Below are 27,858 nucleotides of genomic sequence, written 5' to 3' on the forward strand. Positions count from 1 at the left end.
AAATTCAGCATATACCAGCCTTCTTTGGTTTTAACAAGAGAAAAAGGGTGGATCATTGGGCTAACCTGATCAGGATTGAAGGCAATTATCATATAGCATCTGATACATTTCCTGTTTATATGATAGCATGATCCCATGAATAACATGGGTCTTACACTCACCTACACACAAAAATCCCCACAAAAAAATTGCAAAATTATTTTAATTTTGAGTTTATAACCCATGCAAGCATGGAATAGCCTAAAGCAAATTCAGAACATGGTTACGCTCCTTTTCAAATGGTATTTATAATGGATATACTGAAAGACTCTAAACAATATAGTCAGTGCAGTAAATCATTAAGACAGCCATCCCTTCCTCTCTCTTCTTTTCAAGTACTGTGTCTATTCAGACTACATGGTGAATTATATGTTGTAACCTCAGGATGCAATGGTAATTGCAATAAGGACTACATCTTCTTTTCTGAGCATTAGTAGGTTGGATTTTTTATCTTTCTGTACTGCTTCAAATGATAACACTGCAAATATTTTATCTTTATAGAAATGATACATATACAAAACCTTTCAGTTTTCATGATGCACTAAGGACTCAGATTTATAACACACTGTCATTTCCATGCCTTCAGGGAACATTACACTTTCTTAATTTCTGTAAGGAATGTCATACAGAAAATAGTCAAGCCACATTTGTGTCAAGTCTGCCATTTTTAATTATTAGCAATCAAGTCTAAGCAATTTCTCCTGTGGTTTAACAAGTGCATACCTATCTTCAAAAATTTTTTTTTTATGCCATAACTTATAAAATTGTTTAGGCTGGTACTAGTCCCTTGCACTAAATTAGTAACTAATCACAGGAGATATTTATCATCTCGAGTTTTTCACATGAGAATTGTCAGACTTAATCACCCTCCTCATATTTTCACTATTTACAGAGCTTCATTTATCATACATTTCAGCAGTGTGACAACAGTGGACTATTTCCCCTGCTTTTCAAGTATGTAAAGAAAGATAAAAGGGTGGCAAATCATTACAATAGCTTGAAAGTTTTACTCTCTCTGATAACATCCATTTCCACCAGAAAATTATTCCTAAAAAACTACTTATTTTAATACCAGTCATAGAGAGGAGTAGAATTAGCAGGCTAAAACCTCAATAAATGGACAGTTAATTATACAAAATGCATTCTGATTTTTATCATTGGTTAAACTTTGCAGACAGTATGACAGTGATCTCTTCCAATCAAGGGTTTGTAAAAAATAATTTCTTTGATAACAATGCCAAAAAAACTGTTCTCAGAAGCCTTTATAAAGTGGGTTCAGGGCTTATAACTAGAAGCTGAAAGGACTACTAACGCTGATAAGGATAGTAATTTGGGGGATAACTGCTGAGATATATGTTGAACCATAAACCAAATTTTTTTCAAATCACTTGCAGACTGGACTGAAAAGTAATATAAATTTTAAACCAAAGTTATACAGAATGGCACAAATGTGTGGCCACTGCTAGATTCCACAGGAAGTTCATCTTGCATTCCTGGGCATCTAAGATGACATTCTCACACAGTACTGCAGAATGAGAGCAAAAACTAAATTATGTAAGATATCACTTCACTGAAATAAGGTCTGAGAGACAACTCCTAAGTCTACCAATTTAAACACTGCCGCATAAATGCTACCTCAATGTTGTGATGAAGTATTACAGAATATCTCTTTCAATAACCATAGTAAGAAGAATCACTCAACTTCAAATTTTAATTGGTTAGGGAAAAAACCTGACCCCTGGTAACTTGTTCACAGTTGTGAAATGAAAACCACTGTACCAGGTGCAGATGGCCAGGTGCTAGGAACGGGAGGTGCAGAGTGGTCTCGGTGAGGAGAGGTCAGGGCTGCTCCATGCCAGGTACAACTAGCTCCAACAGACCCAGGGCACAGCTCAGCCCCTCGGCCAAGATGGTGGCACCTCCGGGAAAGCATATTTAAGAAAGGGGAAAAACAAGGCAAAAACCCACCAAACACAGAGTGGAAGAGAGAAAAGAAACATGATGAGAAACAGCAGTACAAACATCAAGGTCAGGGAAGGAAGAGGTGGAGGTGCTCCATTGCACTGGAGCAAATACCTACACTACAGCCTGTGGAGGAGCCCACACCAGAGCAGATGGATACTGCTGAAGGAGCTGTGGCCCATGGACAGCCCACACCAGAGCAAAGGAAACCTGTGAGGAGGAAGGAGCAGCAGAGAGGAATCACTGTGTATTGACTGCAACACCGCTCTCCCTATCCCCCTCTATTGCTTAGGGCAGTAGAAAACTCAGGAATGAAGACATGAAGTTAAGCCTGGGAAAGAGGCAGGAAAGGTGTTGTTTTAATGTTTGCCTTTTGTTTCTCATTACCCAAATCTATTTTAACCAGTAATAAATTAGAATTAGTTTTCCCCAAGTCAAATCTGTTTTGCCCTCAGCAGTAACTGTAAGTGATCTCCCTGCATTTATCTCAGCCCATGAGCTTTTTCATTCCAATTTTTTCCTTTTCTTCTGTCCCCTCTGGTCCTGCTGAGAAGGGAATGAGTGCCTAGGCAGGTATTTGGCTGTTAGACAAGGCTAACCTATGACAAGAATAAAACTGGAGTTATTTATGGAAGAATATAAATAGTGGAAACAGCTAACAGACACAATAGTGTTTTTTATTTTCTGTATGTTTAAGTCAAAGAAACTGCCATAAAACATTTTAGTAGAGTTGGATCAGGCCAAGAAGATGGCATCTCTGGGAAAGCATATTTAAGCAGAGTGTGAGAGAGAAGAGTGAGGACAATGTGAGAGAAGCAGCTGTGCAGACGCCAAGGTCAGAGAAGGAGTGTGAGGAGGTACTCCAGGCATCAAAACAGAGATTCCCCTGCAGCCCTGGAGGAGATCATGGTGAAGCAGGTTGTCCCCCTGCAGTCCATGGAGAGCCACACTGGAGCAGATATCTGGTCTGCAACCTGTGGAGGGCCCCATGCCACAGCAGATGGAGATGACCTGAGGGAAGCTGCAGCCCATGGAGAGAAGCCCATGCAGAAACATGTTTCTGGCAGAAATTGGGGCCTGTGGGGACCCATGCTTAGAGCACTCTGTTCCTTATGGATTGTGCCCCATGGAAGGAACCGACATTGGAGCAGTTCTTGAAGAACTGCAGACCATGGGAAAGACTCACACTGAAGCAGTTCATGAAAGACAGTAGCCGCCAGATGCCCACCAAGCCGCTTTCTCAATCCCCCTCCTAAGCAGGACAGGGGGAGAAAATAAGATTAAAAAGGCTCATGGATCGAGGTAAGGATATTATCACCAATTACCATCACAGGCAAAACAGACTCGACTTGGAGAAACTGATTTAATTTATTGCCAATTAAACAGAGCAGGATAATGAGAAATAAGAAATTTAGAAACACCTCACCCCTCCCTTTTTCCCGGGCTCCACTTCACTTCCAACTTCTTTACCTACTCCCCCAAACAGCGTATGGCAATGAGGGTTGCAGTCAGTTCATAATGCTTTGTCTCTGTTGCTCCTTCCTCTTCACACTCTTCCCCTGCTCCAGCATAGGGTCCCTCCCATGGGAGACAGTTTTCACAACCTTCGCCAATGTGGGTCCTTCCCACAGGATACTGTCCTTTACGAATGGACTGCTCCAGCCTGGGTCCCCCACAGGGTCACAGGCCTGCCAGAAAATGTTCTCCTGCGTGGGCTCGTCTCCATGGGCTGCAGTTCCTGACGGGAGCCTGCTCCAGCGTGGGCTCTCCACGGCGTCACAGTTTCCTTCAGGGTACATCTACTTGCTCCAGTGTGGGGTCCTCCATGGGCTACAGGGTGGACATCTGCTCCATTGCTAACCTCCAGGGACTGCAGGGGGACAACCTGCATCACCATGGTCTTCACCACAGGCTGCAAAGGAATCTCTGCTCCAGTGCCTGAAGCACCTCCTCCTTTTTCACTTACCTTGGTGTCTGTTTCTCTGACATATTCTCACTCCTCCCTGCTGGCTGCTGTTGCACAGTGTCTTTTACCCTTCTTAAATATGTTCTCACATTGCTGATTGCCTCAGCTTTGTCCAGTGGTGGGTCTGTTTTGGAGCCGGCTGGAAGTGACTCTGTCTGACACAGGAGCAGCTTCTGGCATCTTCTCACAGAAGCCACCCCTGCAGCCCCTCCACTCCCAAAACCTTACCACATAAGCCCAGTACAAGAGCCCATGCTGGAGCAGAGGAAAAGTATGAGGATGGAGTGGCAGAGGTGAAGTCTTGTGAACTGACTGCAACCCCTGTCCCCCACTGCCCTGTGCTGTTTCAGTGGGAGGAGGTAGAGAAGTTGGAAATGAAGGATTGAAGTAGAGCCTGGGAAGAAGATGAGGGTGAGGGAAGGTGGTTTATTTTTGCCCTTTTTTTCCTCACTATCCTACTCTATTTTTAATTGGCAATAAATTAATCTGCCCCAAGTCAAGTCTGTTTTGCCTGTAACAGCACTTGGTGAGTCATCTCCCTGTCTTTATCTCAGTCTATGAGCTTTTCCATCTTATTTTCTCCTCCTGTCCTGTTGGAGGCAGAGTGGAGGAGTAATAGAGGAGCTGCGTGGGCATCTGGCAGCCAGCCAACATTAACCCACCACTCTGGACTAATCACAAAGGATTACTTTTTCATATATTCTTTCATAATCACTTAAATAAAAAAAAACCCAGAATTTGAAGTAGATAATTCACCAAAGCATGCCAATTATCTCTTGTTATCCAACTTCTATGCTTTATTTTGAAATTTAAAAAAATCTGTCAGTCAGCCTCAAATCATGTTACAAAACACATCTGCAGGGTGAAGCAATTTTTCTTACAAATTTAATTAAAAAGTATGATATTCAAAAGAATAAGTCATTTTAAAAGTAAAATTATTTTGTGTTACATTATGTAACTTCTTATGGAGTTCAAGATTTTAATGCAGCTGACTAAACACCTGATAAAAATGCAGAGAACTCAAAGGAGATCATCTTTCAGATAACACTGAAAAGATGAAATTAAATTAGAATTACGAAATGCTAGTATTCACCTAGAACGATTCATGACAAATATGACATAAAAGTACAGTTACTTTTCTGGAAGGCTCTACTGTATCCCCAAGTACAGATTATACAAATAGACAGGAGTAAGTATCAGTGCTCCTGAAGCACCTTTCCACTTCAGTCAGATCAAAGGTGATGAATACTAAGATGCTATATTAGCATTTGTAGTCACCACAGATAAAATGAACATTTTTGCCTGTGCAAAGATATAGACAAGCTGAAAGCTTTGTACATTTTTATTTTAGAAGTAATTTTATTAAAATAATTTCCACACCAAATATGCAGAGACTTATACTTACAGAAAGAGAAGATTCATTTTATTATTTTTCTTGAAAATAGTTCTAGCATTCACTAATCCTGCATTTTATTAAAAATATACTGTAAGAACTGAGCTACTATTTTGATGCTCATGTTTGCTAATGAAATATTGGGGCATTCACATACACCAGCAGCTCTGGGACTAAACATAGTGAGCTAATCACCTGCTGAGACCATCTTCAGCATTGTATCCTCTACCCAGAACACATCCAGATCACAGCAGATGCTCCCAAGGCTGATTACATGGGTTCACATGAACTCATGGTAGGCCATCAACACAGATTTTTTAAACCCTCTCTAGCATATCGAAGACCACGTTAACAATTTACTCTAAGTAACACTGTAGAAACCCCCATATTCTCTATGCCAACAAGTATAATACCCAATCCTGAGAAAATGATGCTGCATTAGTGACCCAGCAGATTAAAGCAGATGGAGCCTCTTCAAAAGGAGAAAATGCTCCTTTCTCCTGACGGTGCTGCTGCACAAACATTTTTGTTTTCAGGCTTATGGTCTGGCTTCCAACCATTTACCATGTTTCCTCTAAATTTTCTCCGTATTTTGACTTCCTGATTACTACCCCTGTCAAAAGTCTGTATTTCCAAGTTCCTCCATCTTGGACTCCAAGCAGAATCTTCACCAACAGGTCTTAATCATTACAGTATGGGGATACTGTCCCATTCTACCACTTACTCTGGTTTATCGACAGTGATATTTCATGAAAGCGCTACAGAAGGACAACAGTTTTCTCAGAACTGGTATAAATTAGACCAAATCCAGGTTTCCCATCTGTGCTGAAAGCTCAGGAAGGTGCACATAACGCTTATCTTCCCCCACATCACTAATTAGAAGTCTGATGGTGGTACAGGATACCACTACAAGGTCATCAACCAACATTACTCACTGTTCTACTGTGCCATGCAGATACTGCAAGTCTGCCTCCAAGTCACAACCATAGCTTCCTCTCAACAACCTCCAACTGCTTTGCAAATCTCAGCACCTGCTAAGTCACCTACAATCAGTGTGTGATAAATCATGTGAAAAAATACAGCTCTCTTGAGACATTATTACAAGAACACTTAGGACCACCTACAGAGGAAGGACCAAAAGTTCTCGAATGGTTGGGAAATTTTGTCCTGTGACTGCAAAACCATTCTATTAATTCTGTTACGCAGGCGGAACCTTACCTGGGGTGACTAGCAGTGATATAGCACAAAACAACCTCACCGTAGCTCTAGATAAAGTTCCTTACCTTATCTCCGCTGTTCCCTGAAACATGATGTTTATTAGAAGAACCACAGATATAATAGGGGCTGGCAAACATCCTCTATACAAATATAACTAAGGGAGTGTTTTAGTAAGAAGGATGACTGAAGCAAGCGGAAATGCTCTAAAGACTTCACAGTCACTGCACAGCTTTTAAATGTCTCTCTCTAGGTGAATTATGTAACAGAAAAGTTGAAGTGAATTGCAACTCAAAGTCCACAGTGATAAGATTCACAAAAAAATGTTAGATTAACTGCTGCTGGCTCCTTGATCATTTATGGATGTAATAAATACCAGATGTTCCTCAAACTGTTAGAAAAATCATGCACCCCTGAAAACCTTGCCAGTACATCATACTAACTTTTCCTGAATCCCCCATGAGATTTAGTTTTAGATATCACTATTTTTATTGTATCAACTGAAATTCAAAAGAACAAATGCAATGACCATTAAGAAAGCTTCAAGGTGGTAAAGTTATTTAAATCAAGCCTCAGAGTATATTATTCACATCAGCCTGTACAGAGAACTCACTTTTGCTCCTTTCCAATTGCAAAGACCTGAGATCTACTCATGATGCATACTAAAAGAATTTGCCAGTTTGGTTTTGTTCATATTTGACAGAAATAGTAGGACTGTTTCTATAACATATTTAACCAACATGATAAATAGTATTGCAGCTTTTGAGGGAGCTGTAATAATTACAGAAGAAATCATTCTGTTAGATCACTTTAATAGGTCTTTTTTTGATCTTGTTTAACTCTCAACTTCTAGAGACTTTTTTACAAGTCATTATAAGAGACCTATTTTTCTTTCATTTTAAAACTAATGTCAAGAGTATCTCAACTGAACATATTTTTTGCCTTAGGTAGAAATAAGTTATTTTTTACTGCCCTACATAAGCCTTACAGATACATACTTTCAAAAACAAAAATAGCTTTAATCAAGAAAGAGAAATAGTAGTTCTTGTTAATTCTTCCATGTGCAAAAGAATCACAGCACCAAAAATCTTAGCAAGTGCCTGCCATGCAGAGATCTTGAACTCAGTAAGTTTCAGTTCTTTTCAGTCGCCTAGCAAGAAACGTAATGGTCACAGCATTAGATCTAACACTGTGTCACAAGCAAGACAGCGCTATAAATGTCCTGGAGCCACAGCCTTGCTTATGGAAAGAATTTTTATGGATTTCTGGAAGCAATAAAGAAATATAAAATAAAGTTTTTAAACCAGTGATTTACTTCTGCTATAAAACCTACCAATAATCAACTACCTTTAAGAGATAATTCACAGATACATCTTTAAGCTATATCAGTATTTTTGAGAACTTTCTAATTTTCTTTCACCCTTGATTCTGCACAAAGGAATGGAGGAAAACAGTTTTCCAAGGCTTTAAAGAAAAGAGGCCCAACCCTCAGTCATTCCAGAGAGAACAAAAAAGTGTCTTGTTAAGTTTGAAAAAAATCTGGAATACAAACTGTACATAGTTGTATCTCACAAGTAAGCAGGCTTGATAATGAGGGGTGGGAGGATGAGGTGGTGGAACTGATCGCTCTATTTTAAAACCAAGAGTCAGGTAAAATATAGACTGCTACTATCTCATATGTGTTGCAAACAATGATAAAAAAAAGATTTACTCAAAGGTATCAAGATGCAGAATCTCCTCTGACATCCCCTCTGACTAGGAGCCATTAAATGGCATCAAATAAAAAACCAAAAAAATAAAGCTTATCTTGCCATAAATCATTAATAAACTAATTTAGTTAGTTTAAACTAACTTGAGTTTTTACCCAAGGTAAGCACCTGAACAGTCCTGTGAACTTCTGAAGGATCACTCATATCCTCAAATTGAATATGCTCATAATACTCTCCTGAACTGGTGTCCACATCGATTAAAGCCCAGTGGCTATATCACATTCTTTTTATATAATTTTCAGGAATTCTTAATTTAGCATTAAGACGAGTAGGGGAAATGACTTTATTCAGTTAAGACTAGTATCTGGAGCTTCATCTCACTTAAAATAGGAAAAATATTCGAATTGCCAAATGACTGCCTATGAATAAAAAAGGCATTCATTATTTTCTAAATTCTCTCTTTGTTTGCTTTTAGCTAGAAGATAATTTAAATAGCTAAACTTAAATTTGTAGTCAAGTTTTAGTTACCAGTCACATGTTGAAAAAGTAGTGACAGGTATGATCAGAAATAAACACAAAATAGAAAGAACTACAGAGAAAAAAGTCAATGATCTGAAATTTTACATACAACAGCAGGTTATCTGTCATCGCTGGTAAGGGCTTCCTTTTCTTTTTAAGCTTCATAATTCTAACTGTATTCAATATGAATTTTTAGATTTATATGCATATAATTAAAATATATATTTCTTATTCTAGTAATTCTAGTACAGTAATTTCAAGAAAAGTTTGACATCAGTTTGGATGATACTTAGCAAGTTGTCCTATTCAGAATGTTCATGCAGAAAGGCACACCATTGCTAAGTACTTTAATTAAAACCTGAAAAGTGCCTGTCTTAAATTTACATTTTTCTTAGTATTTTTTCTGACTTACTCTATTATTTTCCATTAAAGTAGCCTTATTCTACATACGAAAATAAGGCCATACAGACAGAAAGATCTGAGGCAATTGAATGCTTTCAAAATCAGTGAAGTTGCATTAAGGGTCTGACCTAAACCTACAAAACCAAAAAACAGTCATAAAGGCTAAAAGGAGTTATAGTAGAAGTTCAATGGTACTTCCTATTCAACACATTTCAATTCAAGTATTTTTCAAACATTATATCTTCACCAAAGTCTAAGCTCATTTACACATCAGCACATTCTAAAAGACTTCAGAAAACCTCAAAAGCCAGTGTGTTAGAAAAAAATATCTGTAACCATGGGGAAGAAGTACAGTTGCTAGAATACATCATTCTGGTTTATATGAAATTGTTTTAGAACCCGTCTCTGTTAAAAGTGTCTCTCCTTTTGTTTAAAGCACCAGTTATAATAAACCAATGTGTTAAAAATAATTCAAAACGTTCTTTCCTGTGTACCCTGAGGTAGTGGCTTTGCTCAATTTTCTCATTTTAAAAGGAAACTTCCACTTTTTAAATTCTCAGTGTTTTTAATCTGATCTGCAATGTAACTATACATAATCTGTGTGAATTTACTTAATGTTAAAACAAATTACTCGATCAAAAGAACAGAATACAGCAGGATAGGAGGTATTCTGGTCCAAAGGAAAAGTCTAAGGTAATACCCCAGTCATTCTTTCAGTCTCATTCTGGAGTGTCTCTTTGCCAAAAAACGAAGGACTTGTTGCTTTCTAAAAAAAACCATGAATTCCACTATTTAACCCACAAGCAGTTTATTTTTCCTTATGTAGTCAAAAATATGCTTCATTCTTTGTATGCACATAAATCTGTTTAAATCCTGGCTATCTACTGAAGGAGTCAGAATTGCAGTTGTACATTTCAATCACACATGGTAAAGAGCACGTTCTCATGAAATCTACAGGAAACAGATTAGTGCTGCCACACAGTTATAACTAAAAACTTTTCTCCACTACAGAAATACACAAACGCTTTAAAATATGCCTGGATGATTTACCCAAAACAAACAAGAACAAACACTGAGAAAACACTGCTTGCTTTTATTGAACCCCCGAGTCACCAGGAATTATTCTCAACTATTACAACTAGTTAAATTTGCTTTATACTGGTTTTAGATGCTATAATGAAGTTACCTGTCATTAATGATCCAGTTCAGACACAGATTGAGGGAGTTAAGGTTTTTGCATCTCTTTACTATTTCCATCACGGTTTCATTGTCCAGTTCTGTGATATGACGTAGATCCAAGCTGGAAAGATTTCTTAGCTATTGAGACAAATATGATAGAAAGAAATAATCTGACATTTGTTCACATACATAACTGTTATAAAAACTGTTAAAACTTCTTGGAATCATGTATAATATATGCGAGCTAGTCAAGAAAGATGAGATTACTGTATTTTTCACAAAAAGGAAACACATCAGAGATAGTCATAAAATCCAACTTTAGCAAATTTGGAATTCAGGCAGCCAGTTACTCCATGAAATCAAGACACTCTCACCTATGGTCCAATACATCTACTAGAGGGGCTTAGGCCTTCCTCCTTTTAACTATATGGAGTGTAAGACACCAAGGTAGCATACCAGCTGACTAAATTATAAAAAAAAGTAAGGCTTGGAAGGAAGGGGAGACAGCACATTTGTGCTTAGATTCAAATACATACGATTAAAGACTCCAGAGTGTAAGGTTTTCAAACTAGGTAAATATTACAAACTCCCTGGAAAATACAGTATGTATACTGTAGTCTCACCTGCACAGCCATCAATAACAACTTGGATATTCTGAACAACAAAAGTTGGAGTCACAGAACAATATGATTAAGATTTATGCAGTTGATTAATCTGATTTATTACTATTGCTAATCATTATAATGTTCTTCAAAAGCAAACAAAACCCTCTTACTAGCTTTATGAGCTATGGATTCAAAGAAAAAATTTTTACAGATTTCTGCAGTATCCTTAAAGAACAGATCAGTTTAGTCATAACAACCTCCAAGTGCTGTTTGCCTTTTAAACTGTCTGAAATAATCTCTATTATACTCTGGAAAAATAATTGCATTAGGTAATACTGACACTTTAATTAAATTTACCTTTCCTGTAAGAGAGAAAAAATAATCCTATTCAGTGATTTAAATCACTAAGGATTTGATTAAGTAAAGGCATATAACTGAGATCATATAATCGGTTCACTTTAGTAGTTAATTATTAAGTCAATGTATTGGGGGCGGGGGGGGGGGGGGGGGGGGGAGATAAAAGGAAAGGAAAAAAAGAGGACTTCAAATGTAGGTAGTCTTGCAACAGAAACTGGTGTTCTGGTGTTTTGTTCCGGAAGTTTTTAACATTGTCCAAACTAAAGCTGAAGATAAACCACATAAAGCTTCCAAAAATTCTGCAGAACAAGCATAAAATTAAGGAATCTGACCTCTGAGAAACAACTGAAGGGTGTGTCTATAAGAAGTAGGACAATAATATTCCTATTATTAGTATACTACCACAGGTGTACTGTGGAGGTGGTTGTTGTAATCCCATTGAACTTCTGATAATCTTATTTCCCTATTAGGGAGAAAAGCACATAACGATTGATACTATATTGGTAAAATGGAGAGATTTTACAAGCTTCGTCTCTCTGCATTTCATACGTACTGCTCTAGCAGGAAGTTTAAAAGACTTACCTTCTATGCACTCAAAAAAACCTCACAACCAGCCCCTCATCTTTTCTGCATAAATTACAAGGAGAAGAGGAAGCTCAGAGCAACTTGAATTTTCCTCACCTTCATACAGCTATTCATATTAGATACTTCAGCCTTTATACTATGTTGGCAGTAAAATAGCCAATACCTATGACATAGGTAATAAACCTACTGGACAATTCAACAAGGCATATGTTCTATGACAGTATATAAATATTTACCAGGAGCCTCAAAGACGAGTAGAAAATATCCCCGTTAAAAAAAAAGACAGAATTCTTAATTAAAACATGCTTTCTTTCATGACAACACTCTTCTTACAAGCAGATGACAATACTGGTGATTCTTTTGTCATTATTATTACTTACAGATTAAAAACCATGAACTCATACTAAAGGTAAATCAACGCATGGAGGTCAGTGCTTCTTTAAAAAGTGTCTAACTAACACAGCTTCAAATTAAGTTAGAGTTAAGAGTAGAGTATCTACCTCATTGAGGCAATGATGAATGCAGCTGAAAGAATTCATGATTTCCCAGGAAAAAAAAAGACTTTTGCATTGCATGGGTAGACTCAAAAACTAAACTGAATTTCTAGTATTGCTATTGACCAAATTAATAGGGTTTCCAAGGTAGATTTTATCCTTTACCATCACAGGAGAATGATCTTTCCCTGACTGTTTCTTTCCTTCATACTAATAACGGTCTACCATTATATTCAATATCCAGTAACTCAACCATCACTTGCCTTTTTTACTGTCACATTCATTCATTTTAAACAGCCTACCTGATGCCTGACCTACTTAATAGGTTAATTCTTTTTATCAGACACAACATACTCGATCCAGAAAAACCTTACTGTCTTAGAAGTTTGAAGAGACTGCTTCAGATTGTTACAAACTTGTTAAGTATAATTTGATCTATACAACCTCACTATTGCCATTTCAGATGAGTGAATGACTTTCAAGAGCTGCAGAACTGGATACACATTCCCTGAAGTACTGGACCTTCTGCCATGATTTGGTATCGATCTGAACACAACAGGTGAAAAGAATACCCCCTTGCCTATTTAAATCAGAGATATCAACAACTTATTACCAGTCAGAAAATTACATTACATATACATATAAAGATACATATAAATGTATATGTAACCCTTTTTCATTAAAAAACCAGGATAGATACTTGAATGACGAATGTTCCATTTTATATTTCACCTGAAAGAGCACTTTTAAGGGGTTAATTCTACAATGCTGAATTCCGTATTAATCAATAATACTATTTAAAAATGGCAAGAAAAATTACGTAAGTTTTATATTCTACCTCTAACCCTCACATCTAAAAGTAGTATGATATAAAAATCTCTGAACCAGACCATTGGACAGTGGGGATGTTTGAATCTTCAGTGCACGCATAAATCTTGAGGTTAAAATAGCATACCTTTAATTAGCATTTTTCCACAGGAAAAGGATATTCTATGACTTAAATACACAATCTTAGGGCACCAGGATGAATAAAGTTTTTCCTTTTGTTTTTTTTTCAGTCAAAACCAATTTTCTTCATGCAGCAATACCATTTTATTGAGCAATTTCAGGGCCATTCTTCTACAGTTATTCACACTTTTCTTCAACTCTTAATTTTATAGCTCTACAAAGAATGCTCAGCATGAGCAGAATTTAAACTTTGAACTCAACTCCAGCAGACAAAATGGTTTAACTGAAAAAGGAATATTTAATGTGACAATAAAACAGACAATGCAAATAGTAGACAGAGGGCTTAAAATATGAAATAGAAAAGAATTAAGAGAAAGGAAGAACAGTTAAACTAATTGTGTGCTACATATATACACAACCTTGCTGAAATTACTGAATATTGACTCAGTGTTAAAATTGTATGAGATGGTATAATAACAGCATTTAAATTTCAGAGGGAGTCTAGTTAGACGAATAAGATTAGAAGGGAACAGGGTGCTGGTCGCTTCCTCTCAGTCCCACTAACAAAGACAGCTCAGTATGTAAAGGTTTTGTGAGGAGATTGCCTATTAAAATGTCCTGAAAGGGAATTATTCCACTGTGAATGACAGATGCAAAAGAACCACTAAGATCGCAAAATTATTTTGGACAAAGGGAGTTTGAAAAACAGAGCTTCAGTTCTTTTAAAAAGATATTAAAATTAAAAAATTAAATACTACTATTTATAAGAATTACCTACTGCTTTGGTTCTCAAATATTTTAAATTACAATAAAATAATTTTTGTTCAATACTTTTGTTGATTAGTTTAAATGAAATTTTATGAAGGTTGTTTTATTTAAAGATTCAGAGATTATCATACTATTTGTGTGCCTGAATGTTATGGAGTTCGTAAGACTTCTATCTTGATTACTGGAAGTTGTAATATTAAAATATGTGCAATGCTAATCAAGAAGCTAGAGCATTTTAAAACTGTAATAACAAAAACAACAAAAAAAAATAGAGAAAATATGCCTGATTTGAGACTGTTCAAGTTTAAGATAAATTTCATAAACTTTAGATGATAAAAAATTACTATTACCATTGATATCACAGGTAATTTTTCAGTGTGGGTGTATCAACTCCTGTGAATATTTAGCTGTTATTGTAGGGGACTATTAATATAATGAGTATGCAACTTCTTTTTTTAATTTTTTTTTTTTTGTTCCCTGCACACTTCCACAATTCCTGTAGAGATATGCTTCCTTAAAAATCATAGAACATAACAGAATCATAGAATCATTTAGGTTGGGAAAGACCTTTAAGATCAAGTCCAACTGTAAACCTAACACTGCCAAGTCCACCACTAAATAATTCACATAAGATCAATCCTCTTCAGAACTAATGCCAAATTATTTCTGAAGGAAAGTGCTTATAAGGACTTAATGAGCTTGAAATTCACATCTTTTGCTAATTAAGCTTTATTTTCTTGACACTCTCTGTGTATATGTGACTTCAGGGAATAAACTGGTCTCTGATTTAAGCCCCCCAAAGCAAATGTATGATCACAGGATATTAAAAATAGCAATCTGAAAAAATTGTAAATCACATTCATTTTATTATTATGTCAATAGAATCTGTAAACTATTTTTTAAAAGTCACATACATTAATTTTTCCTTAAGACCTGAAGTAACTGAACTATATTATTGAGATATACTGTGTTGCTGAAACAGTAATCATACATTGTTTAAAGAATTGGAAAATGATTGAATAGTTACAGAGGAGACTGTTTTCCCATAGAGTGATTTAATGTTCTGCACATTCACAACTTTTAATTTCATTTCTTAAAGTTAAATATTGCAGAACATTCAGCTCCCATTGCTTAAGTAAGAAATACGCATTCAAAACCTGTGTTATAAAAGCACAGAGATTTAATTTGCATCACTTAGAAAAAACAAAACGGAAAAAGGTTGTTTTGAAGAGTGTAGGTAATTTGTAAAAAACCATGCCTGAGAAGAAAGGGGAGTTGAAAATATACGTTAATTAAGGAAACAGATGTATTCAATACATTCCTTTGTTTTGTCATGTACCACAGCAAAACACAGTAAGAAAGTGAATGACATTTGTATTCAAGCTGCTACTCCTTCCAAGATGACTGATAATAAATAATCTGGGTTTTGATTTATTGCATGCATACTTTTACAAGTTATGCTACAAAAATAAATATATTGCCCTCCTTTCTAACATTAAGACCCACTGCAGAGGAGCTGCTTGCACACACATATAAACTGCACATAGAGTACCCACGTTGCAAGACTTATTGCCAGTTTATAAACTCTAAAAGTTGCTGTTGAATTACATTATTGCTAGGCCACAGTTTACTCTCTCTTTGTGTTATTTACTCTCAAGTACCTCTACGGTAACTTCCACACCCCCCACCCCCCCCACCCCCCCCCCCCCGAAATCTTCACACCCCCCCAGAGCACTGAAACCCTTTCAACCATACAATCGGTCTTCTCTGCAACGTCTTTTTTACTTCATTGCAACTTAAAAGAAACTGCAGTTGGGTACAATTATCAAATTCTTAAAAATTATGAAAAGAATCTTTTAGGAGGGACACGGTTAACTTCATTCAACAAAATGGTCAGCTTTAGTTTGACAAGATGTAAACAGGTTCTCTTACACAGATTATAGCACCACATCATATCAACCATATCAACCCAATCCTCACAAAGAATCTCCCAGAATCACTATGTTCAGAAATCCTTACTTAATGACTTTTTCCTATGATTGGAAGACTATCATTTAAAAGGACATCTTAAATGCAAACAGATTCAAATAAATCATACGCCATCCTATGAAATATAGTTCGTTATATAAATTGATTAAAAACCTGTTTTCTCTAGACCTAGCCAAAAAAGAACAATCATGTTCTTAGTTAGGAAGCATGATGATTTTAAGATTAGAAGGTATACTGAAATATTACCATAAAAAGAGCATAAAGCAGAACACTTCACGTCAAAACAAATCAGTTATTAAAGAAAGGGACCATATAGCACCTCAGTTTAGAAAAGGCCCTTGCAAAATCAATCTTGTCATGTGTAGATTATCATTATATATCTGTCAAGTTGATAATGTTTTCACTGAATGAGTCCTAAATATTTGCTTTATAAATCTGAATTTTGATTGACTTCATACTGGCCACCAACTTAGACACAGGTATGACTGAGTTAGACTGGACATGACTTTTGGGTAACAGTTATGTGACAAAGAAAGAATAAAGATCACATGATTCCAAAAATAGTTCTTAGATAAACTGACTTCATGTATTGGTGATTAGAAGAGTAAGTTAGAACTATTTTCTGTCAAGATGTTGTCCAAGGATTCACACATATTTAGATTAAAATGTCTGTAATAAACTTTACCAGACACAGTTTCTCAGAAGTACATGGTGTAAAAGCACAGAGTTACACTGCTACAAAGCAATTACTCTTGCATATATATAAGAACTCAAAGAAAGAAACCAAGGAAGTGGCTTGGAAATAAAACTCTATCTAGATGTCGAGATTTGCTGATGCTGATGCTGTTAGAAGTGCAACAATTGAACTGCTGAGAGGCAACTACCACAAGAGAGGAAGAAAATGGCACCGCTTTTGGGGCCAAAGACATAAAATTAAAAAATCACTACTTCACTAGTTAGCATATAGAGTTTCTTATTCACACTTAGTTAATGAATAAAAATTACCCATCTGGTTATTCCATCTTCAACGTGATTACCTAATGGACGTAAGTACTTTGCACATTTGCATAGATCTTTGCACTTACAGGAGAAGAAAGTGGAAAGTAAAAAATAACCAGCAATAAACTCTTGAGAGACAAGGATGTGAGGAGGGGAGGAACAGAGAAAACAAGAAAAAAACAAAACATGTAGGGAAACATAAGTAAATAATAAAACAAGTGAAAAAAAAAAAGATAAAACAAGGAAATAATAGTTGGGGATGTTCTGAAAACATAAGATAAAAATTACACTATATCCAGTACATGCTCTTCCCTCCTCCACAGAAACAAAGTTGAAAAATTTTGGACTAATTTTTCTGATGTCACAGAACAAGATCATTCAGATCTTTTGTGACACTGTTTCATACATTACAGCTACAAAGCCAAATAAAACATTCTAGGTCATCAGAACAAACCACTGACCACAGTCTAACTGTGGATTGCATATACACACACTCCCTCTTTCCCTTTCTCTCTCCCTGTGTATGTACATGCAGTGCCTCTCATCTTGCCCAATTACTTAGTTTAGGTGCAGTTTTTTGTAGTTTATAGTAACTTCAAGAAAAAAAGGCACTAGTGTGACAACATGGTTTTGCTCAAGAAGCTTTTTTTTAATGTCACTATGTTCAGCAGAAAAATAATTAAAATAAATCCTAAATGTTTCTTCTTTTTCTAAAATACAGAAGATTTTCACTACCATACCCCACAATTAGCTATCAAAAAAGCTTTGTGATCCAGCAGCACTGTAATTCAGAATTTTCAAGTGCCAGTATTTTTAAAGAGAGCTAACATTATTATTACTGTATTTTCCCCCTAGTAAACCACTCAATTTTTATACATCCATCAACCTCCCAGCAACTTTACAACAGAGGCCACTGCTGTTATCTCCAGTTTGTACACAGGAAGCAGAAGGACAGCTGCACAGCCTTGCAGGACACATTCACAGGCCATGTAGAGAAAACAACAGATTCCATATTTTCTAAGAACATGGGACTGGCATTATTACTAAGCAGTAATGAAGCACTAGTTAAGCACTCAACACAAAACTCACCATAAGAAATACATGATGGTTAGAACAAAAAAATGTCATCGATAAATGAATTCTGGAAAAGACAAATGCAGCAGTTAAAGATCACGTTACTACTCCCCAGAGATTTAACTCCCTGCTGGAGCTTATTTCCTCCAAAGAACTGTAGAAATGGAACATGTGTCTGTGCCAGATGCTTCAGTGCAATTCAGAGTTTTAGTTAAAATTCCCTGCTGTACTACCAGGAAGTAACACCTGCCAGAGAAGCCAGGTAGAAACACTACTGCAGCAAGATTAAACAGGTATCACTTGTCAATAGCTTCAGAGTAAAGAACCCTGAATTTCAATACAATTTCCCAGTCACTGTATGACTGGGAAAATCTCTTATTTGCTCTTTTTCGCCTCATTATATGGCATCATCCCACCTGCCTATATTACATGCATATATACCAAAGCTAAAAGTAGCAATAAATGTGAAAAAACCCCAACCTTGTTATTGTGCACAAGAAGTCACTCATATGTGAAAGAATACTTAGCAAACCTCACAAAAGATGTCATATCACAGAATCATAGAATAGTTTGTGTTGGAAGGGACATTTAACGATCATCTAGGCCAACCCACCTGCAATGAGCAGGGACATCTTCAACTAGATCATGTTGCTCAGAGCTGCATCCAACCTGACCTTGAATGTTTCCAGGGATGGGGCATCTACCACCTCTCTGGGCAACCTGTCCCAGTACTTCACCACCCTTCACTGTAAAACATTTCTTCCTTACACCTAGCCTGAATCTACCATCTTTCAGTTTACAACTATTAGCCCTTGTCTTATTGCAACAGGCTCTGCTAAAAAAAAAAAAAATCCATCCCCACCTTTCTCATAAGCCCCCTTTAAGCATTGAAAGGCCGCAATAAGGTCTCCCTGGAGCCTTCTCTTCTCCAGGCTGAACAACTCCTAATGTTCAGTGTTATCACGTCACTGTCTTTGCAGTATTAATAGCTTACAGAAAGTTTCTATAGATACAGCTTGAGGGAAGGAAACCAGAATCCCCAACTCTCAAGTCCCAACAAAAAGCACGTGCACCAATTACTTATCCCATATGACTTTTTCCAAATTTGCGACAAAGCAGCCTCCTAGATATTTTCTGAAGGACTATGTACAACAGTATCACTCCCATGTAAATCAGGATTTCCTAATAATTTATTATAATTAAACCACATGAAAATCAGAACTAATTGTTAATAAGAAAAAAATCAAGATCTTGACTTTTCTTTAATCAAATACATGGGATGATAAAGTCATTTGGTTAAAGGATAAGACATCTATTAAATACTTAATAAATCTAGGCCAGAAAAATGCAGTAACCAAAGCATGCACCTGAAAAGCTATCTGTGTGGGAGTTCCCACAAATCCTTGGACTACATAACCTGTCTATGTCAGATTTCTAAATTATGTACCACCTATGTTTATGTTGTGCATATAAATATAACCTATAGTTAAACATATATAGTTTTCACAGGACATGAAAATTATTGCATTATTTATCTTTCCCACAGATATATGCCCTTTTTACACATCATTTCAATACACAGAGTCCTTTCCAAATTGCATCCTTTGAGGTGCTATAACTTTACCATGCAAATTAATTTTTCTGGCTTATTTCTTTTTGCATGTGTTCCAAAATGTTTTCAATTCTTCTGTATCTTCAGCTACTGAGCTGACCTAAACGGATGAAAATACTTTACAGATACTCTGAATGGTTCTGTATAACAAGAGGGTTGCACAGGTGCACCAAAAAAAAGAAAGTATTTTCTTCAGGCGTGTGTCTGGTTTTTTTAAGTATGCTCTCCACTTGCTACTTCAAGATCTCTTTAACCATTTTTATGTTTACCAGAACTTTTCGTATTCAATACCCATTCCTACAGTCATCTTTACGAGTTATAAGAAGTGCCATTTTTCCATTTGAACTCTTTAAAAAAAACTTGGCTGTAAAAATACTAATCTGTCTATTCCAGATGCATTTTTCCTCTGTTCTCCCTGATGTTTGCATGATCTCTAAATTTACTTTCAGTTATGAATTTTAATTAATATGCTGTTTGTCCACCTCGTTCAAGTCATTCATTCTATTGAATGCTTCCATTATTTTCTATGGGTTCACTCAAGTTAGTTCTCCCACACATCACACCTCTTACATAAAAGAAAAACGAAAGGAAATAAAATGTATCTGTCACACTATGTTAAAATATAAAGATGGAAATATGCAAAATGTATGTGCATAGGGGATATACTGTTGCAGTAAGGGGTCTGTCTAAATCTCTTGCACTAAGAATTTTGCACTTCCAATTACAGGATTTTGTTCTGTTTGCAATGGAATCTGGTGTAACTAGGCATTTTAAAGACTTTTGACCTCAACAGTATTATTGTTTCCAAGAACAAGTATCATCCCTTGAATATGTTTTTGCTACAGTGTTTTTACACAGGGAAATCTGAATGTGTCTGCTCAGATAATGCAGTTTATTTATCTTGTCATGTTTCTATCCATGACAGTGTTATTCATCATATGTATAAACTTAGCCTGGCTGATACTTACAGTTTGGCAATAGTCAAACACACTAATGACTAGCTAAAAGTAGTTACAATACTTACATTGGTGAGGTGAATGACTCCTTTTGATGTAACAGAGCAGCCCATAAAACCAACATACTGCAGCTCAGGACAATGTTCAGCAAAAGCTTTCACTGACTGATCTGTCACCTGCAGAAAAGATATACAAGTAATAGTTGAATAGGTGATATGAGCACATACTTAATAAAGTCTAATCAGTTTCTCTACACATTGGCAAGCTGCTCATTAATACTTTTATTATTATTATCACTACTATTATTTATTTCAAGAGTGGAGAGAAAACATCGGGTATGCACACACATCTATATATGTGCATGAAAAGGAAGGAAAAATATGATCTTTCGCAAAGGAGGATCATCTTCTTGGAAGAGAAGGAGAAGAAATGGAAGAAAAGAGAGAATGGTGGCCACAAATTCAAATATTCTTGTCATCCTGTTTATCTGCAAATAACCCAAGAGACCACTCTATCCATTATTCTCATAAACTATATACAAACATGAAAATACTAACAAATTCATGTCACTGCCATCCTGCAGACTCATCCTATACCCATCATTGACTCTGCACAGAATTTGAATTGTGTTATATCTTAAGTTTATATTCCTTTTCTAAGCATTTTTAGTAAAAACAAAGCAATTGATGATTTTAACTTAAAGATAGTATTACATTTGTTTCCCACATCAGACTTGTATCTCATGGTAATATATCATTGTGTCAGTTATCAGTTGAATGGAGACGTTACCTAGTTTATTAGGGTAAATATTATTTATTTCTACAACTATTTTTCTCTTTATAGTTAAGCTTGTCTAACAAAATTTAATAACTATGAAACACAATTCATTGCATAAATGTAATGCTTTATAGGTAAACTAAATATCAAAAGGACAACATTTTGTGAACTTTCTGAAGAATATAATATTGACATGGGTACACTTAAGATACCTGCATATCTTCCCTTAAACAAGTTTGGGTTTTTTTTCCTGAGAAGTATATATTCCCCGTGAAAATGACAGTAATGCAAAACTCTATCAATTTTGGGACAAAACCAGTATTTTCCAGTCAAACTGTTCAGGAATGTCTCACTGTGTCTGGAATCATAAATCCTGAATGCCAAGGACATTCTGGGTTTATAAGGATATCTTCTTGTTATCACAAAACTCAGAAGCAAAACAAGTTTTGAAATATCTTGTCCACAACTGAGGCTCAGGTGAACACATACATAGGAACATTATTCCTGCTGTGCATCACATTTATCCACAGTTCCAACTTGCCTGACTAACGTGGCACTTAACTGCACACTGGCAGCATATGGTGACCTTGGTGAAGACTGGCAAAACGATTTCTGAAAAGTTAGCCTGAGATAAGGGAGGCCCATAAGATTATAGGTACAAACACCACATACAAGCTATATTGGTTTGGGGTTACTGAATATCGTTATAGGTCTAATGCAGCTCTCTCAAAGCAACAATTTCTCAGTGAGCAAAGATTTTTATTGTTGCACATGGCCAAATAAAAGGCAAGCCTTTGGGGGTTGTGTATTTAGAAGCCAATGAAACTGAAAACAGGTCAAAAGGAAGGGGAAAAGGGTCAGCTGAACAGATTCAATCACAAATTGGGTAGAGATCATGTCATATCTGCATAGACCCATGTCTCAGGTCTGCCTACTTGAACAAAAAAACCCAGTGTAGTAAGAAATTTCTTCTTTGATTTTGATCTGACAAGATTTTACATTTTTATTTTTGCACACTTCTCTCAGCTGAGGACAGCCACACCAACTATTTGGGAATTGTAAGATATTCACTACTAAAACCCTTTGAGAAATACTATCAGAAGTCAAAGACTTAGAGATCTGCACTATTTAGCATTCTACCAGCGCCTCAGTTGGGGAGGGGGGGGGGGAGTTTATCTTCTCTGTAGAAGATAAACTAAACCCTCTGTTTAAGCTAACAGTCTAAGAGAAGGACGCTGTTACAATCTTACCCTCCTCTCTCTACAGAGGATTAGAGTATGATTGTGGCAGACAGGTTTGCCCTAACTAGCAAGAAAATGTAGTAATGAAAAATCAATAGCATAAATGCCTAACATCACAAATTCACCACAGAGCTTAAAACTTTAAAATACAAATAATTTCTTACATATAGCTGATATTTGGGTGCATGAAGACTTAAAAAAATGGTGTTTTGAATGCAAATAATAACATTACTATGTCTTAAAATATTTTCTGTTGATACTGTTGAATTTTCTGCATTCTAAACAAAAATTGTGAAAAAAACAGTTTTGGTAATAGTCATAATCTGTTATTAAACAGTTTACAGATTAGAGTGAACCTTTTCAATACTCATTAGATATGTAGCATCTATCTAGTCAGAAAAATATTCTTCATTACCTCTGTATGCCATGCAAGCCTCATTATTTTCCAGGTTTAGAAAAACTATTTACAATCTGTCAAAAGTAGTATGACATTACCTGAATAGGCTTTACAATTACAGTAGTAGAACTCATCACTTTAGACAGACATTTTGCTACTGCAAATAGCAATTACTGTTCTTAAATCTTGACTTATAAATACAATACCAGTGCATTGAACCTGTTGCTGTCTTTAAGCTCGGTTCAATAACAGATCCCATCCTTTGCTGTCAGCCAACAAAACTCCACCACCTGCAAAGGCTGACTTGAAGTTTTATTGGGAAACATTGCAAAAATTTTCTTGACCAGCACTGTAATCTCACAGTCAGCATTCTTTCCCATACCAGTATCTAGGAATATATTACTTCTTTTTCAGACCCTATGTCATTTATAGCAATTGGTATTTTAAAAACATGAGCCCCACCCAGCCAGCCTGTAATAAAGGACAATTGATATTCTTTTTGGTACTACTCTTAACACATGACCGCACATTCCTGTGATTGTATTAGTTGGGAAGGAAAATATACATACATATTTCTATACACACATACACACACACACTCTTGCAATTTCACAAGAATGGCTTCTCATAAAATGAGAATAAGATACTATGTATAGAAATATGAGATCAAAACACCTGTAGATTAAATATGTGATAAAAGGGTAAAAAAATTATTTATATTAGGTCTTTTTGTTCTCCTTTTTGCAGGGGTGGGGGAGAGTAAGAACATGTAATAGTTTGGCATTTATTTATAAACATATGTGTAGCATTATAGTCAAGTACAATTACCTAGTCTTCAGTAAAAATAATTGATAACTGAATCCCGTCTGTCCTTACTTATATATGGCGCAAAAAAAATAATAGAACAAGGTTTCTATGCAGAAGTATTATTTTTCATTAGACCTATCTGTATAAGGGAGAAAAAAGGTAAGTAAGTTTCAGACAGATCTGAAATAGAAACAACAAAGCTAAATTTAAAGTAAGTTTCTAAGACTGAAAACAACTATTATTCTTCTTGATTAGACTTTCTTCTATTTTATCATCCGCAGTGTATAGCACAGATGGTTTATATACATACTTGAATACTTGAACTTTTATATTTAAACTCAAACATGCAGGTCAGATCACTATCTCTACTGTAAATAAATGCCAGAAATAGTAACCTCTTTTATTGTATGAATGTGTTTTATGATCCCAAGAGATGGCCTGTTCTGCAGAATTAATGAAAAATAAGTGATTGATGAAAAAAATGCTTAGAAAATTAGCAATGGCATGTATGCAGTGATTATGCAGTGTTAATACTGTCTCTTCATAATACAATATGTAAGTTACATTTTCCTCAAAGGCCTCTTCACCACTCAGGAGATAGAACAGGTACATGTGTACACGAAATGTGTATTATAAACATGGCTTCTACAAACTAACAATATTTTAGGGTATAAACAACTGACATTCAGACATACTTTACAAATAAATTACACTAGCATAATATAGAAACAGATTACCATAGTAATATACTGCAGTTGTACAGAAATGACCCTTGTCAACAAAGATAGAGAAATTCACACCCAATTCTTTTATAGATCACGGTACTGTTCTTCCAAGAATCTTAAATAATTGGATTGTCTAGTCGACCTTCATTGACTTTCATTTATCCTTCCTTGCTTGATGTTAGTCTTCCTTTGAAAAAGTAATATAGGATGATGAGGACAGATTTATAAGCTATGCACTAAAGCATTGTGAATGGGAAATAGCTGGTCTGGAACTAATGGCACAGATTTTGCTCCTATTAAAAAGATCTATGGTAAGTGAGATACAGTTTAATCATTTTCTTTTTATGTATTGCAGCCTACGATACAGAAATTCCAGTTCTGCATTGTTTTACAGAAATTCAACATTTTGACTATTCTGAATTAGATTCTATCAGTATTAGTTTATTTTATGTTCTATACGATAATTGAAGGAGCAAAAAGGAACAGCTCTGAAGCAAAGATGATAATTCAAAAAGGAAGTTTGACGTACAACAATACAAGCCACTTAAATTCCACCTAAAAAGCCTTGCAATTAATAAAATCTTACAGAAGCTCGAACAGAAATAACTGCAAAAGACATAGGGATATAAATAGTAACTGGCACAGAATGAACATCACGTTCTCTTATTTAAACAGGTGCACTGCAATGTAAGTAGATCCTAATATGCAACTTTTTCCATGTAAAATACATAAATGAAAGTTTGCAAGATATGCAAAATATTCTTCAGAAGACAGACACCTAGCAGGATAAACTCTGCCAGAGTAAAATATGCTCTCAGTTAAGTAGAGAGTCAGTCTGCCACGAACGTAACATGTAAGTCTCTACTGCAGAAGTCATCACTAACGGTAGAAGAAACCCCTTTTCTCCCAATTCCTTACTCTGCAAGTCTTTACCTGTCTTGGTCAGACACCAGCTTAACCATACTTATTTTGGGGCAGCACAGGAAGAAAGGAAGGGTCAGGGAGGACTTACTAAAATTCAGTTTTAGGTTTGAAAAGAGATAGGCTTACAAAAAGCTCATCTGCTAATTCAGTCCTAAAACCTTCTTGCCTTACCTGTGCATTACTATGCACTACAGACTAAGGCACAGACAGAACCCACTCAGAAATCTGCCCTGAGTGAAGCGTGTGGCCAGGCCCTCCAATACTGTGTTTTATATCACATAATCAAACAATGTGCATTTTCCCTTGTCTGTTTTCCCTGAAATCCTTGCATGCCGTAACTGACCGTAATGTGCAGTTAGGCTAACCTCCGGCATAACTTTGTTTTACTCTTTTTTACCAAAACTCCTGAAATGCATTCATTTCACAAGATACAGGCAAATCACACAGAGCAAAGGCATTTATCCTGAACTAGCTCAGCTCACCAGCTTACAGGTCAGCTCAATTACACACACAAGGATGCCATACATACAAAAAAAGAAATGTAAAGCAACAACATTACTCATATACAGAAATATCTGTATGTACTGTAAACAAAGGCAGCCAGGCTACCACTGTTCTGTCAGCAGGAAAGACACCAAGTATCATTAAATAAATTAAAAAAAAAAAAAAAAAAAATCACAGCAATGAAATAGTTGTGAGAAACTGCCTGACTACAGGTGTGTGTTTACATAGGTCCTTCCTGCTTAGCTTAAAATTTGCATGGCTACCTCTGTACTAACATATAACCACCAACAGCTTGCCATGATGCAAGGTAAAAGTTGTTGAATTTATTGCACTTTGTCAAAGAGTGAGGATGGAAATAAATGCTAGTCATTGCAAAGAATTATGATCAGATGACCCCTCTTTGTCACACAGGGAAAGATGATGTCTCTCTTTTGTCTAACACTTTTAAAATTGCTTTTAACAGAGGGTCAAACAGAGATTACAATATTACACTGGAAGTTAAATACTAGTAAATTTTACACTATTAAACTAAAACATACACTTAAGATTACACATACCTCTCTAGTCCAATGAGTAAGAAATAAGCATATTGTTTTAATTTAACCACTTTTGAATTCAAATACAAATTCAATTTCATTTTTAAATTCATTTCTACAGGAGGCTGCAATACTCAGAGTATTTACTTACAAATTTAATCCTAAGGTCCCACAAAATATGCCAGGGCACTCATTAGCATCAGTTCATAACCTTCTTCTAATAATACAATTTATTAGAAATAGGTTATACTATTTGGTTGTCCATGAATATAAAACAACTCATTTTAAATTAAATGAGAATATGGCATAAACGTATCTTACAGACACACACAAATCCTGATAAAAGGAAGTTTATGTTTACAAGATTTATTTCAAACGTAAATGTGAAAACACCTTCCCTATTCAGTAGTAGCGATACATTGTCTGCTTTCCACAAGCATCAACTTAAATGGTATTTGTAATAAAAGCTGTAACAAAGTAATTATAATTGGCAAAGATGCATTTAATTCATGACGCCGTACTGCAATTGCAGAACACTGATAAAAATAATGCACGGATAATCTGTCATCATGCTCAAGTTTTCAGGACACTCAAATTTAACTAGTGAACAGCAGCAAGACAAGGTTTATCTTAATTAACTGCCATTGGACAAACTACATATTTCTTCACATTCAGCAAAATATATGGATAAATGTAACCATTTGCTAAATCACAAAAGAAATTCAACAACTGTCAGATTTAACTTGCAGTAGAAAGGGAAGATTTAAGAAGTCCTGCCAACTTCTATAAGCACCCAAAATAGATAAATATAAATATTTCTATTCCTTCATCTTTGAAGGAAACAATCTAACTGAAAAGGAAATTATCCCCATTTTTTAATATATATTTGTAAAGTGTAGCCTACATCTTCAATCTTTTCACAATCTGGGTTTATAAGCTTTGATTGGTTTCTTGTCATTATAAAAAAGATCTTTATACAGAACAATTGTGCAGTCTTTCATAAAATAGAACACTGCCGCTTACTAATAGAGGTAAAACTTGTTTCATTATTAACTGAAAGGGATGACTTAATCCATTGATTTAAGCGACTTTTTACAAACAAGGAAAACAAAACAAAAATTATTCTACAGTATTTTAAGATCAACTTAATTTTTAAATGTTAATTTATTTTAGAAA

At 35.7% G+C, this 27,858-nt stretch overlaps 1 protein-coding gene across 1 annotated transcript in view; it reads right to left on the bottom strand.

Moving 5' to 3' along the window:
• The window catches only part of FBXL17 (F-box and leucine rich repeat protein 17), a 297,712-nt gene that overhangs the window by 192,828 nt on the left and 77,026 nt on the right, over positions 1-27,858 (bottom strand). The window contains exons 5-6 of the mRNA XM_059833826.1: positions 20,840-20,947; positions 10,392-10,522 (exon numbers count right to left, since the gene is read on the bottom strand). Coding sequence (XP_059689809.1) covers positions 10,392-10,522; positions 20,840-20,947 — 239 coding nt within the window. The remainder of the gene's footprint in view (positions 1-10,391; positions 10,523-20,839; positions 20,948-27,858) is intronic.

Source organism: Gavia stellata, chromosome Z, assembly GCF_030936135.1.
Source record: "Gavia stellata isolate bGavSte3 chromosome Z, bGavSte3.hap2, whole genome shotgun sequence".
In the NCBI taxonomy this organism is placed as follows: Eukaryota; Metazoa; Chordata; class Aves; order Gaviiformes; family Gaviidae; genus Gavia; species Gavia stellata.